A 14,178-nucleotide genomic window follows, 5' to 3' on the forward strand; every position below is an offset into this window, starting at 1 on the left:
ATCGCTTGTACACTCCCCCCCCCCCCCCCCCCCACTGTACCACAGCAGTATCACCCCAATCTTTTTTTGTGTCATTTTACTGATGACTGCTTCTCTAATCTCAGGGAGTTCAACACGGGATTCACAAAATGCTTGCTCTTGAAAGATGGCTCAATACCCAGTTTATTTGGACCAATTGGCTCCACTGAATCACAACCTGTGAGCATGATAAATAATAGATGTTTATATTTTCTATCGGGAGTTCAAAATATAGAACTATGGCAATAGGTGTATCGTTTCCGACACACTCTGTATGCAGCAGACTGGGCCATCTGACCAATCACAGCGGATTAGGCTCACAGAAAGAAGGCATTTAGAGAGACTGAATCTTAGAGCTGCTTTGAATGAATCGTTTGGGAATCGTTGGAAAATGAGGTGATATTAAATGCATATTTTGAGAAAATAAAAGCGTTTTTTGACCTTGCATGCATGTAAACCAATTGTAGGAGACTCCCAAAACAATTTTGGGAACCTTAAAAATGGCATAATAGGGGCACTAACAACCATCCTAATGCATATTGTAGACAAAATTATCAGGCTATGCACTTCTTTGTTCTTGCTATCTGCATAACCTTTTCCTGACATTGTTTAAAATGAGCTACTACTTTACTGGTCTTTCACCATTCCAAAGCCTTCAAGCTATTGTGAAACAAAACCTCAGCGATTACATATGGGAGTACATGTTTTTTTCCCCTGTAGTGAGGAGCAACACATAGGTAGTTTGAATAACTGCCCTGAGAGGAGTTACAGCACAAAGCAACCATTAAAAGCTCAGGTGCTCCTCCATTAGGCTGAGGAAAACTAATTGCACTGTAAAAAAAAAAAAAAGAATAATAAAAAAAAAAGACAAAGACAGATTGTGGTTGAAAAAGAAAAAGAAAAGAAAAGAAAAGAAAAAATAAAACAGAATGGATGTGAGAGGAATGTGGTGTAAGTAAGGATGGAAAACATTCAAACAGAGCAGCAAGGGTTTTCCAGCAGGATTTTCCAGCTCATGTCTCCCTCTCTCACTCTTCCGCAGAAATAGAGCATCTGATTTCCACCTATCCCTGTGCTTAAAATTAAAGGAGGCAGTTCTTATCCACAAAGCATCAAGCTTTCTCATCCAACAGCTCCCTATTCAATCTGTGGAGGGCCGGGTTGCTGAGACATTTTTGTGAGTCTGCATAGAGGTTCTCAGAAGCATCTTACATGCCGCATAATCTTACTCTTCCTTCCAGCTCGTCTCATGACTTTTTCATGCACGAAATGTGTCACATGAAATAAGCCTCAAAGGGGAAGATTACTCTATGTGCACGGGTGTGTAGAATGTATACTGTATAAGTGTGTGTGGGTGTGTGTAAGCTCAGATGTTTCGAGTTCTCCACACTTCTCCATTACCACTGAAGCTGTTGCCAGCTCTGTTTTGGACTCGAAGGATGTCTGACATTGACTCTGACGTGAACCTGATCTCTCGCCCCCAGCTCTCTCCAGCAACTGAGAACTGGGCACAGTGGCGGAACGAACAAGGCTGGCTGCCTTTTATTGTGAACGCTGGGGCTGTTTATACTGAGAGATACCTGTGCTACCTTTATTAAAGTAGATGGGGCATTCATGCTGCTGCTTGCATGCCTTTGTGTGTATATATATATATATGTGTGTGTGTGTGTGTGTCTTTACCACATGGCTAAAGGGCACTGCCAGTGCTTTAATATCATATTGCCTTCTACAATGAAGGAGTGATGGACAGACAGCAGAGGAAGTGAATAGATTTCACAATTGCTCTCCACTGAGTCGCACTTCCATTTTCAGTAAAGCCTGCTGCCTTATTCTTGCATTACAAAAGCAATATCGGCCAGCAAAAGGACACAGCTGTATCGGTACAAAACAAGAGCAAAGCCTTCTGTTCCTGAAAAACTGTAGCTAGGGAACAAAATTAACTCTTTTTTTTTTTGCTACACCTGCCAATAGTGGGTGACTTGAGACAATTTACTAGCCAAAAATATTTCTTACCTGCTGTGGTGTATTCTGCGCTAGATTTGATTGAAAAATACACTACCAGTCAAAAATAAAGAAAAGGTAAGAAATTAATACTTTATTCAGCAAAGATGCATTTAACTGATCAAAAGTGACAGTAAAGACTTACATTGTTGCCAAAAATGACTATTTCAAATAAATGCTTTAAAATGTTCTATTCATCAAAAAATCCTGAAAAAATCATGGTTTCCACAACTGTTACCATTGATAATAATAAGAAATATTTCTTAAGCACCAAATCAGCATATTAGAATGATTACTGAAGGATCAAGTGACACTGAAGACTGGAGTAATGATGCCGAAAATACAGCATTACCATCACAGGAATACCTTACATTTCAATATATACTAAAATACAGAAAGCAGTTGTTTTATATTCTAATAATATTCTACAATATTAGTTTTTACTGTATTTTTTTATTAAATTAAATGCAGCCTTGGTGACCGTATAAGGGGCTGTTCACATGTCACGCCTAAAAACGTGTGGAAAGCGCTATGCGCGCTGCTTTCTGCTTTTTTCCAAAGCGTTTGGGCGCTTGCGCTCTGGAGGCATCTGGCATTGCTAAGTAACCATGACCTGCTCTCTTCCGTGAAGACGTGGAATTTTCAGCAAAGGATAAATGGATTTGCAGCACTAAAAATCGCTTGCAGTAGCTCTGCTACTAAATTTATTTAAAAATGGCTATCCCTGTACAGCTATGATCAGCTGTTCCTTCATCTTTGCTGACCTTTCAGTGTTGTTACGGGAAAGGATGAAGCTGATTGGTTGGTTCTTGTCACATGATTGTCACGGTGCACTTGCGGCATTCTGAAAAGTTGAAATGTTTTTATCTCGATGCGGTGCGGACGCGCCTGGATAAAATGAGCGCGTCGGACCCGATTCCATTATGAGCGTGCCTACATTTGAAATAACGAACTTGAGCGCGCAAAATACACGATATGTGAACTAAGGGTCTTTTTTCAAAAACAATAAAAAGAGAATCTTACAGAACCCAAACCTTTGAACGGTAGTATATATTAATGTTATCCCTATAAAAATGGGATTTATATAGCGGATTTCTTTCTTTATATTTTCTTTTGGATGTCTTCCTAATAGAGTACCAGTCAACTGTTTCATTTACTTGTTAAAACCAGCCCTTCTTCTCACAGTCCAAACCCTAAACTGTTGGTCTAACTCCCAACATGTGAAAAAAGTCCTAAACCCCTTAAACTAACTACAACTGAATTCCAAACATGTTCTCGTCTGCTCTCAGTGTGAAAGTTATGAACATCTTTCATTCACTGTAGATGTCTCCTTTATAAGCTATTAAACAGCAAGCTTACTATATATTGGCCTTCCAGGTCTTTTTTAATAAAAACAGCACCTGCCAGTTATCTGACCACTAATTCTAGTGCAGCATTTGCTGGCTGCTACAGAGCTCAAATCTCAGACCACATCTAAACCCCCACTCACCAGAGCCCTGTGGTACTCACAAAAATCTGTGTGCGACTAAAAACTGGATTAAAACCTGTGAGACTTTGGGTGAAACTTTGCATACTAGAATAGGGCTGCAATAGCTATTCAATTAAATTGATCATTGATAAAGGAAATAATAAATACAAACAAAAAAAAATTGGTTGGGTCTTAATTGTTTCACTTAATGTAGTGAAAAATGCATTTCTATGGAGGGGAAACACATTTTACATACACTGCAAGAATTATTTCCATATAGCAAGAGTATTTTTTTAACAGCAAGTGAGCAATTAAATGTTGCTGTCATCATTTAACTCCATAAAATGTATGCATGCATATCAATCAAATGAAGCGCAACAGAGAAAGGGAGCACATTGTTCAGAACAATATTCTATTCTATGTAAATAAACTTTATATTGCAACTTATTATTTTTAAAATATAAATTTGTATTATTTTAAAACATTTTTGCAACAATGCATAGCAAACAATATAGTCAAATTGATCACTTGAAAGAGCGCATTGGGTAAGACTATGCAATCAAAGAGAAAAAACTCCATTGGATTAATAGATTATCAAAATAGTTTTGCTTACAGCCCTAAACTAGAATGACCAGAATGACCAGAAATGCTAATTATTAATTCGTCAAGCAAATTTAGCATTTCTGGGATGCCTATAACTCTCTGCAATTTTTAGGAGGTTTCTCTGCTGAAGAAACCAGGCCGCTGTCCACACTGGGCTTCATGCCTAGCTAGCTGCACTTCAGCTTTACCAGAAAGCCTATGCTGGCTGACCAGCTTCACCACCTATGTTTTTCTGGTGGCAATGCACTGGACCAGCATTGAAATTCATACTGCTCTAATCAGGGCAAATCCAGAAAATTCCCATCTGCCTGATGAACACAAGCTTTTCACTTTACCATCTGTTTGGCCACAATTTTCTGTTGTGTGTATTTGTGCGTCAGAAACTACTGACCTTGTTGGCGTGCAATCTGCAGTCATTGATAAAGACGCTGGCTGTTCCTTTTGTCGACCAGTGCTGTTTTGACAGGCCTGGCTGGATTTTCCTATCCAAGAACCGAATTCTCTCAGAAAAGAGACCCAGCTCATCTGCAGTTAGAGCATTAATGATTCTAATAGAGAGTGAACACAAACATATAAGAGGAAGTTCACTGTTGTTTTTTTTTTCATTTTCATTTTAGGTATTACAGGCACTGACAAGTTTCTTTCACAGCATTTTTTAAAAACAAGCAAGGCCATTTTAAAAGCATAACTGAACTAGAGGGTGGTAAAAATGGATTAACAAGTCTTAGTGGATGTGCTTTGCCATTTGGGGCAAGTGACCTGTTTAGCTTGTGTTGGGTTTAAGTGTTTGTTTCCAGCTGGCATGTGTAGAATGCATCAAATGTGGTAACAATACTGACAGAGATGACTCACTCTGTCCCTCTGAGAGTTACAATGAGTCCTCCAGTCTGAAGAGCGTGTGTGTGTGTGTGTGTGTGTGTGTGTGTGTGTGTATGCGCATATGTGAGAGAGGAGGAGGTTATTATTCACTACAGAATGAGGGACATAAGTGTGAATTGTTTTGTTCAGTGGAAGTGTGTGTGTGTGTGTGCATTTAATTCAAGTGCTTTTCTTCAGACTGGATGTGCTAAAGTCTTGAATGGAGATGTGTATAGAGGCAGATGGAATGTAAATACTCAGTTTGTACTGAATTCAGTCTCTGTCAGCCATACCGACCTGTTGTAGTCTCTAACAACTAGGAGGACATTCTCTCTCAGGTTGTGGAGTTCCTCTCTGCACTGATACACCTCTGTGATGTAGTGAGGGATCTCCAAGAGCAGTCGTCCCTGTAATGAATCTCACTCTGTCCCTCTGAGAGTTACAATGAGTCCTCCAGTCTGAAGAGCGTGTGTGTGTGTGTGTATGCGCATATGTGAGAGAGGAGGAGGTTATTATTCACTACAGAATGAGGGACATAAGTGTGAATTGTTTTGTTCAGTGGAAGTGTGTGTGTGTGTGTGTGTGTGTGTGCATTTAATTCAAGTGCTTTTCTTCAGACTGGATGTGCTAAAGTCTTGAATGGAGATGTGTATAGAGGCAGATGGAATGTAAATACTCAGTTTGTACTGAATTCAGTCTCTGTCAGCCATACCGACCTGTTGTAGTCTCTAACAACTAGGAGGACATTCTCTCTCAGGTTGTGGAGTTCCTCTCTGCACTGATACACCTCTGTGATGTAGTGAGGGATCTCCAAGAGCAGTCGTCCCTGTAATGAATCTCATTAAACATCTTCAACAGGTTCCTGAACACATAAACACAGTTATACATTCAAAGTCTATGTATTTGTGCTCACACTAGAAAATTCAGCATGTATAAAACATCTCCAGTAATGGTCATGTATGACTACAGAGCACGAAAGATTTCAGATCAGCACAACCACAAATAACGTAATTATTTGAAAGGGTTTGAATGGGTCGCTAAAGGACAATAATTAACAGTATTCACAACATATTCAACTTCAAGTGTAACAGAATGTAACGTAGGATTTAATCCATTGCGGTCAATATTATTATTTAATATTATGTATTTCCCTCCGCAGAAAAAGTGATAAGTGGATGTTTTATGATGTTCCTATACTGTCCTCTCCATTAAATAAAAAAAAGACAATGTTTTCTATGGAGCCAGATCAGCCTCAAAAATAATACATTTACAAAACAAAATTCAAATTTACAAAATCCAATTAGTAAATTCACAATTCATAAATACACAAGTAAAAACATAAATATTTCCCCAAATGCTCACACAAATGCATCTTACCTAAATAAATAAAAAATGTTTACACAAATATGTATATATCAAGTTCTTGAATTAATTGCCATCACACATTTATGAATGATGTTGCATGTATTAATGGATCATTCAATCTGCATTTGCAAATCGTCACACGTGCATGGACTGCTTTGAATTTGTGTGTGGTATTTTTGAGACCATCCTGAATGATTAAGATTCATAAATATCTTTTTTTGGAGGATGCTCCGTTCAGCCAATCGCGGTGATCTTTTAATCCACCAATCAAAACGCTCCTTACTGAACAGACTCAAGAAGCTCAACGCTGCGCTTGTACTGTGCATTGTTCCATGATCGGGTCCTTGATGTAAATACCTTTTAATGGGTACTCTTTTTTTTTAGCACCTGATTACAATTTCTACAAAATCACATTATGATTTATATATCGTTCGCACAAAATACAGCTACCCGGTTAGCCTGCTGTCTTATACACCAAAGTTGCACATACCCTGTTTATTCAGATCAATCTGTAACATTAAATGTCCAGATATTTCATTTAATAACAACATTTATGTAATGTGTTCTGTTGTTGTTGTTGTTGTTGTTGTTATTAGTAGTAGTAGTAGTATCAGGTTCGCAGTAACTTTTGATCAATCATTAAAAGCAGCTACCACCACCTAAGGGAGATTTTTTTTATTTTTTATTCAAGGAACAATAACACACAATAAAACAACATTAAAATAAGAAAAGAAAAAGATAGGACAAATTAATGTCCAGATATTTCATTTAATAACAACATTTATGTAATGTGTTCTGTTGTTGTTATTAGTAGTAGTATCAGGTTCGCAGTAACTTTTGATCAATCATTAAAAGCAGCTACCACCACCTAAGGGAGATTTTTTTAATTTTTATTCAAGGAACAATAACACACAATAAAACAACATTAAAATAAGAAAAGGGAGTCTCTGATACTGTCAATATATATACATATTTCAGTCAACAAAACCATAAAATTGGGTTTTTTATTGGTAAATTTACACTTATGAATGTGAAATTTGGTCAATAGAATAAGTAAATTAATTAAGTAAAAGTACTGTTCCTCTTGGTCAGGATAGTCAGTAAAACCAAAGAGTACATTTTCCCATAGGAGTGAAGAAGGTCTTAAACTCTGAATATTTTCGCTAATAAATTTTTGAACCTTACACCATATTTCTAACACACACAGCAGAGAGATTTCAGCATGGAGGATGAAAACCAGACTCAACGAGTGAGTAAAGTCATTTTTTTTATCTGATTATAGCTGGTCGCGATGGTAACTTTAGAACCCACTATCTACAAACCAGATTTAAAATTTCCCGATAGTTCATCATTGAAATCGTTGTTTTATTGATTGTTTATCGCCCATTCATCCTGTGATTACTAAAGTGTTCCTACCAGTTATAATACACTGAACAAAATTATAAACGCAACACTTTTGTTTTTGCCCCCATTTTTCATGAGCTGAACTCAAAGATCTAAGACTTTTTCTATGTACACAAAAGGCCTATTTCTCTCAAATAATGTTCACAAATCTGTCTAAATCTGTGTTAGTGAGCACTTCTCCTTATATTTATGAATCTTAACCTGTCAGGAAGGTCTCAAAAATACCGCAAATTCAAAGCAGTCCATGCACGTGTGGCGATTTGCAGATTCAACGATCCATAAATACATGTAACATCATTCATAAATGTGTGATGGAAATTAATTTAAGAACTTGTATGTATACATATTTGTGTAAACATTTTGCATTTATTAGGAAAGATGCATTTGTGTGAGCATTTGGGGAAATATTTATGCTTTTACTTGTGTTTTGAATTTACGAATCAGATTTTGTAAATGTAAATTGTGCTGTGTATTTATGAATTTTGTTTTGTAAATGTATTATTTTTGAGGCTGATCCGGCTCCATATTTTTCTGATGCAAAATTATGAAAACAAATATTTTTATAGTGTGCAGTGCACTGAATCATGTGCCATAAACCATGGACAAAATATCCCTGGTCAGTGACAGGCATGTCTAATTATATTGACAATCATAGTGAGCACAGAGGTACTGGAGGGTCTGTATGCATATGTGTTTGTGTAATCACATACTTATTATAGTTGATGTCCAGCAGACCTGTCTTCCCTTTATAATGGATCATGAGCAGCTGGTTGAGACTGCTGAGACACTCTCTGTTCAGACTCTGACTCCAGTCTGTGAAGAACCTCCTCACCTACTCATCCAGAGTCTGACAAAACTTAGCATAATTCACATGCACTTCTTCTCCGCTGCTGACATGTGGCAGGAAATGAGTGCACTAGAGAACCTAGACAACACATGTGCAAAAAACACATACAAACAGATGGGAAGAGCTCAGAAAGAATGCAGAGCCTTCTTTGAACACACATCTCATCACTTACAAACAAACAACATCTTTAAATCTTACCGACTCACACATGCAAGGTCACAAACAATCAAAACAACTGTCAGAGCACAACTAAGCTAAACAATCCAAGGGTAAACATTAAAACAAATGAAGGCTAAACTTTGCTCATGTTAGGAATGTCTCAGGCTATGCAGTAACAAAGTAAACATTCTACAACGTCTAATCAGACCATCATTAAGCTCTGGTTTCTGTCTCCCTTTTGTTTCTCTGTGGGCCTTTTTGGGATCAATTGTGGGGAAATGCAACATAATCATATCTGTGTCCAATTAAAGCTTATGTCTGCTCTTAATTGCCTTCTTAAAGAAAGCGGAAAATGAATTTAAACACAATGGAGAAGGCAATGCGCTTTGTAAACAAACTGAAGAAAGAGAGAAAGATGAGAAGAGAAAGAAAGAGAAAACAAGAGAGAGATGATGGGTGAGTGAAATGGAAAGTGACAAAAAAACAAGACAGTAAGTATGTGGCAGCACAGCTGGCTTTAATAGCATTAGGGCCTGTGTGGCTAGATCCTGGTTGAGCTCCAGGGCCTCTGCTGGGGCCCCTCACTGGCCCCTGACACAAGGCTCTGAACTCAACACAGAGAAGAGCTCAGCAATGGAGTTAAGCTATCCTGTGACACCTTCCAAATTTACCCTGATAGAGGTTTTGGGTTGGAATCTGATTCTTTTGTCCACAAACCCCAATAGAGTTCACCTACAAAGGGTGAGGAAAAAAGGGTGTGGCCCAGTGCATGCTGGGATTGGACTGATAAGTCACCTTGTGGTCACGCATCTAATTGGTACATCTTTCAGGAACCAGTGATGCTTGATTTGACTGTGGGCATTTTTCACATAACAGCTTTTGGTGTGGACCCAAGTCAGGTTGATGTCAGAATGTTTGACATCTTTATTATGGAAGGGAAACTATTTTGGTTGATTCTGATTACATGTAACAATTCTGGTTCCTCAGCAATTCTATTAACGATTCATTTGACATCTTTGAGGAAGCACAAAATGACTAAGCCTAACTACTGTACATTATAACATCTAGCATATTACACCGATCTCACAAAACCTTAAGTGTTTGGTGTATTTCAAGTCAATTACAAAGAAAAGTCAGTCATTGAGTCATTTAAGACTGACGAGTTTGAGAACGGTTCATTAAAAAGAACCAGCTCATAAGACCAGCTCATTCATTGTTAGTGAATGGGACTAATCTGTCTTGGCATCTAAGTGAAATAAAGAAGTTTAAGTTGAAGCATCAAAATGACTAAATCTAAAATAAAAATTAAAGCTATGACAAAAGCAAATAAAATTAAAACTTTAAAATTAATATTAAATTTCTTCACCAGTACAGAAAACAAAGTATTTTTTGCATTGTCGGTATTTCATTAAAATCATTGTGTACTGGAATTATTATTTTTTTAAAGGCGCAACCAATTGTGAATCAAAATGAGTTTTTGATTCACAACCCTGACCTTATAGTGTTTTTTTTATGTTAACCTCTCTTTAATGTTAATCTTACCTCCATGGGTCTTTCTATCCGTGATCAGACTGCTCGGGTCCAATGCGCCTGTCCTGCGTGTTGAGGCATCTGAGCAGGAGTGAGAGATGACAGCCTGCACATCACCAAATTGATATCACTCAGCTCAACACTGAGCAAAGCGTATAAATCCACCGTATTTCTGTCAATGGTCTGCTTGATAGCCTGAGAAAGATATAAAAGAGAAACACTCAGGAAATGTGGTAAATTGTGGTACAATTACTGTAATACACCGCCTCTTATAATTTACTTCTTTATGTGAATGCACCCTCTCAGAAACCACAAACTAACAAATTACTGTTATGATAATTATGTTAACTAGTTGTCTTTAGACTGTTATTTATGAAAAGTTATTTTTATTTCATATCTTTATATTATATTTTTTATATTGTATAACAGTATTATATTTTATTTTAAATTTGAGTTTGTTTCACCTTCAATGGCATTGGCATCTTTTTATTTTTGACTATTTATTATTCGTATTAAAGGGTTAATTCACCCAAAAATGAAAATTAGCTTGTGTTTTACTTACCCTCGACGCATCCTAGGTGTATATGACTTTCTTCTTTCAGACGAATCCAGTCGGAGTTCTATAAAAAAAATTGTCTTTGATCTTTCAAGCTGTTTAATGGCACTCAGCGGGTGTTGCAGTTGAACACTCCACAAGTCATCAAATAAAGCTCGTGCATTCATAATGAAACGTGCCGCAGACAGCTCCGGGGGATGAATAAAAGGCCCCCTGTAAAAATATCCATATTTCAAACGTAATAAACACTTTTCTCTCACTTCCGCTGACTGTCATACACTGAAGCAGTTCCGGCGGATTACGTAGGACACGCGCCGTTGCGTGATTAGTGACGAATGCGGAGAGAGAACAAAACAAAACGCCGGTCACGAATTAGAAGTACAAACCGAAGATTTGCAAAGAAAAATGTCTGAGGATTTCGATATAAACCAAGAGGAGACTGGTTTTCCTTTGCTAAAGTAAGGAACCTTTGCTTCCTTTGCTCCTATTAAACAAACTCGCGAGACTAGCATATCTCAGAGGCACACGCGCTGCGCATACGTCATATGCCTTCCGCCGGAACTGCTTCAGTGTATGACAGTCAGCGGAAGTGAGAGAAAAGTGTTTATTACATTCGAAGTATGGATATTTTTCTTACAAAAACTCATGGATTCGCTACAGGGGCCTTTATTCATCCCCCGGAGCTGTCTGCGGCACGTTTTATTATGAATGCGCGAGCTTGATTTGATGACTTGTGGAGTGTTCAGCTGCAACACCCGCTGAGTGTCATTAAACAGCTTGAAAGATCAAAGACAATTTTTTATATAACTCCGACTGGATTCGTCTGAAAGAAGAAAGTCATATACACCTAGGATGCTTCGAGGGTAAGTAAAACACAAGCTAATTTTCTTTTTTGGGTGAACTAACCCTAACCCCACTATAGCTTTAGCTATAATGCATGTAAAATAGCCTAGCCAAAGCAGCACTCCAAAATTTTAAAATGAAAAGCTGAATGACAGAATGAAAGGAAGAAGGAGAAAAAAAACTTACTGAAGGGGAAGGCAAAAGGCAGGAGAGATGAATGTAATTAATGAGGTAAACACATCTTAATGATAATAAGTAAAGAGACGGGTGACACAGGTGAGAGAGCAGTGGGCTTATATGTGTGCGTGAAGTCCTGCTACTGACCTCCTGAGTAACAGAGTGAAAAGGAAGTGACATCAGAAGTCTGTGGGTGGTCTGTTCTGCTGGAGCCATTTGTATTCACTATATTTGCTAAGAGGAGTAGCAGTCTGATGATGTACAAGGTTTTGAATTGAAAGCTAAGTGTGTGTGAGAAAGACCTCTCGTCCAGACAGGTGCTGAAACACATCAAGCAGCTGTACTCCTTCCTCCACACAGTTCACAGTCTCAAAGGTTGAAGTGATCAAATTCTGCATCATCACCTCCAGATCTTTCACTTTAGCACGGAACCTAAAAAAACCCCCACACACACACACACACACACACACACACACACACTCACACACACACGGATAAACAAGAGGCACAATACAACAAAGAAATGGGCAGAGCTGTACAGCATGTTCCAAACACAAATCAGTGCCCTCTATTCAAAGGTAGAGTCCAACACACACACAATCTCGGCCATAAATGGAGGCTGGTATTGATTTGGGTGCTCTCAATATGCTGAGACACTATGAAACACCTGCCCCAGACACAAGCACAGCTGTTTGTCTTGGCAACAACATCCTAGCCCTATGACCCGCCTCGGCCCCAATCCATCATGGCCATCAGATGCACACACTCGCTCACGCACGGCTCGCTTTCCCAAGGTCCGTCAGTGCCTGGGGCGGGGTTACGAGGGGATAATGGCCTCTAAAAGCTGATGGGTAGCCCAGGTTCCGTCACACAGACGATCATGATGGTATTCAGATAAGCAGCCAAACTGCCTGCTCTCACAAACAGTTGTGAATGACAATAGGGGCACGTTGAGTTCAGACACAGAAGGCAAAGTGATCTTCTCCCCGCTGCACATACATTTAGGCAGAATATTCATGAAAAATATCGATATGATACGAATATGCGGGTCATTATATGCATATTTATGAAGATATGCTAATACGAGATGTATGGAAATTCCCAAAAGGCCAGCAGACCAATAAGTAGCAGAGAATGACAAACATTTATAAATATACATGAGAACCAGAAGGAGTGACTGCCTCATAGACAGGCTGGCAGAAATACCGACACAAAATTTTGTGCATGTCACTACACAACAAAACTAGATCGCTCCCATTATAGACAATGGAGCCATTTACAATGCAAAAGCCAGATGTGGCAAAAAAAAAAAAAACTCTAGATCTAACTTTGCTGCCCTGCATACTGCACAGCAACTCAAGCTGTTTTATTATTCCTACCTACATGAAGATTAATTATATATATATATATATATATACGGAAGACGTCTCCGCAGCATCCGATCCCACACTAGCCGACTGAGGGATAGCTTTTTCCCTCAGGCTATCAGACTAATGAACAGTCAGAACTAATACACCCTACAGCATACTCCCACTATACGGTATGCCACACACTGCACATTAACTCCAACACAGTTCAATACTGGACTAGGGCTGGGAGATATGTCAAAAATATCTTAACGATAATCGCCTTCATAAATATCACGATATCCGATAATATCATCTACCCAAGCCCCACCTTCACTACGCCCCGCCCCCGCCGAGACATTAAAGTTTAGTTTTACTTTTCTTAGTTTGTGCTTAAACTAACAGAAAACATTAGCTTTGCTGTTATGTTGGTGTTGCTAATTTCCACTCTGTTCTTATCAAATTTGTGTTTGAAATGAATTTCGTTTTGTGAGGAGAACTGTTGAGGAAAAATTATAGAACCCAATTTTAAGTTCATCATGGTGAAGTTGGACATTCTGGCGGTGATTGTAAGAATGATAAATGCATGTTGATATCATATAGTAATGGCTTGAATAAAATATGCCTATTTCCGACGTGTGTAGACACATTTTTATGATGGTAAGTTTAATTTCCTTGATTATAACAATTGTAGCGTTATTTTTAAACTTATAGTCAAGCTATAACGTAGGCTATTTGATATTTATTATACATTACTAAAATCATGCAGGATTAAAAACGAACTCTGAGCAAAAACAACTAACCTTCCTGGTAGCCTAGTTCGGAGGTCTCTTTTGGCCCGTTTTTAACGATATAAAAATAACTGCTTTATTTATTTAGAGGCAGGTCATTTAAATTTAATTTTTGTATTTAAATTTTTATCATTTTTATTTTATGAATCAAAATACAACGGCTACAATATAATATTCAGTATTGGGCTGCCGAAACTCTGAACGCATGCATG

The 14,178-nt window shown here is 38.2% G+C and overlaps 1 protein-coding gene across 1 annotated transcript in view; it reads right to left on the reverse strand.

Annotated features, from left to right (window-relative positions):
* The window catches only part of LOC107595322 (dynein heavy chain 2, axonemal), a 165,735-nt gene that overhangs the window by 113,128 nt on the left and 38,429 nt on the right, over nucleotides 1-14,178 (reverse strand). Inside the window, 6 exon segments of the mRNA XM_016285691.1 lie at nucleotides 4,482-4,638; nucleotides 5,246-5,352; nucleotides 5,771-5,810; nucleotides 8,428-8,642; nucleotides 10,266-10,448; nucleotides 12,132-12,261. Coding sequence (XP_016141177.1) covers nucleotides 4,482-4,638; nucleotides 5,246-5,352; nucleotides 5,771-5,810; nucleotides 8,428-8,642; nucleotides 10,266-10,448; nucleotides 12,132-12,261 — 832 coding nt within the window.

Source organism: Sinocyclocheilus grahami, unplaced genomic scaffold, assembly GCF_001515645.1.
Source record: "Sinocyclocheilus grahami isolate Dianchi unplaced genomic scaffold, SAMN03320097.WGS_v1.1 scaffold200.1, whole genome shotgun sequence".
In the NCBI taxonomy this organism is placed as follows: Eukaryota; Metazoa; Chordata; class Actinopteri; order Cypriniformes; family Cyprinidae; genus Sinocyclocheilus; species Sinocyclocheilus grahami.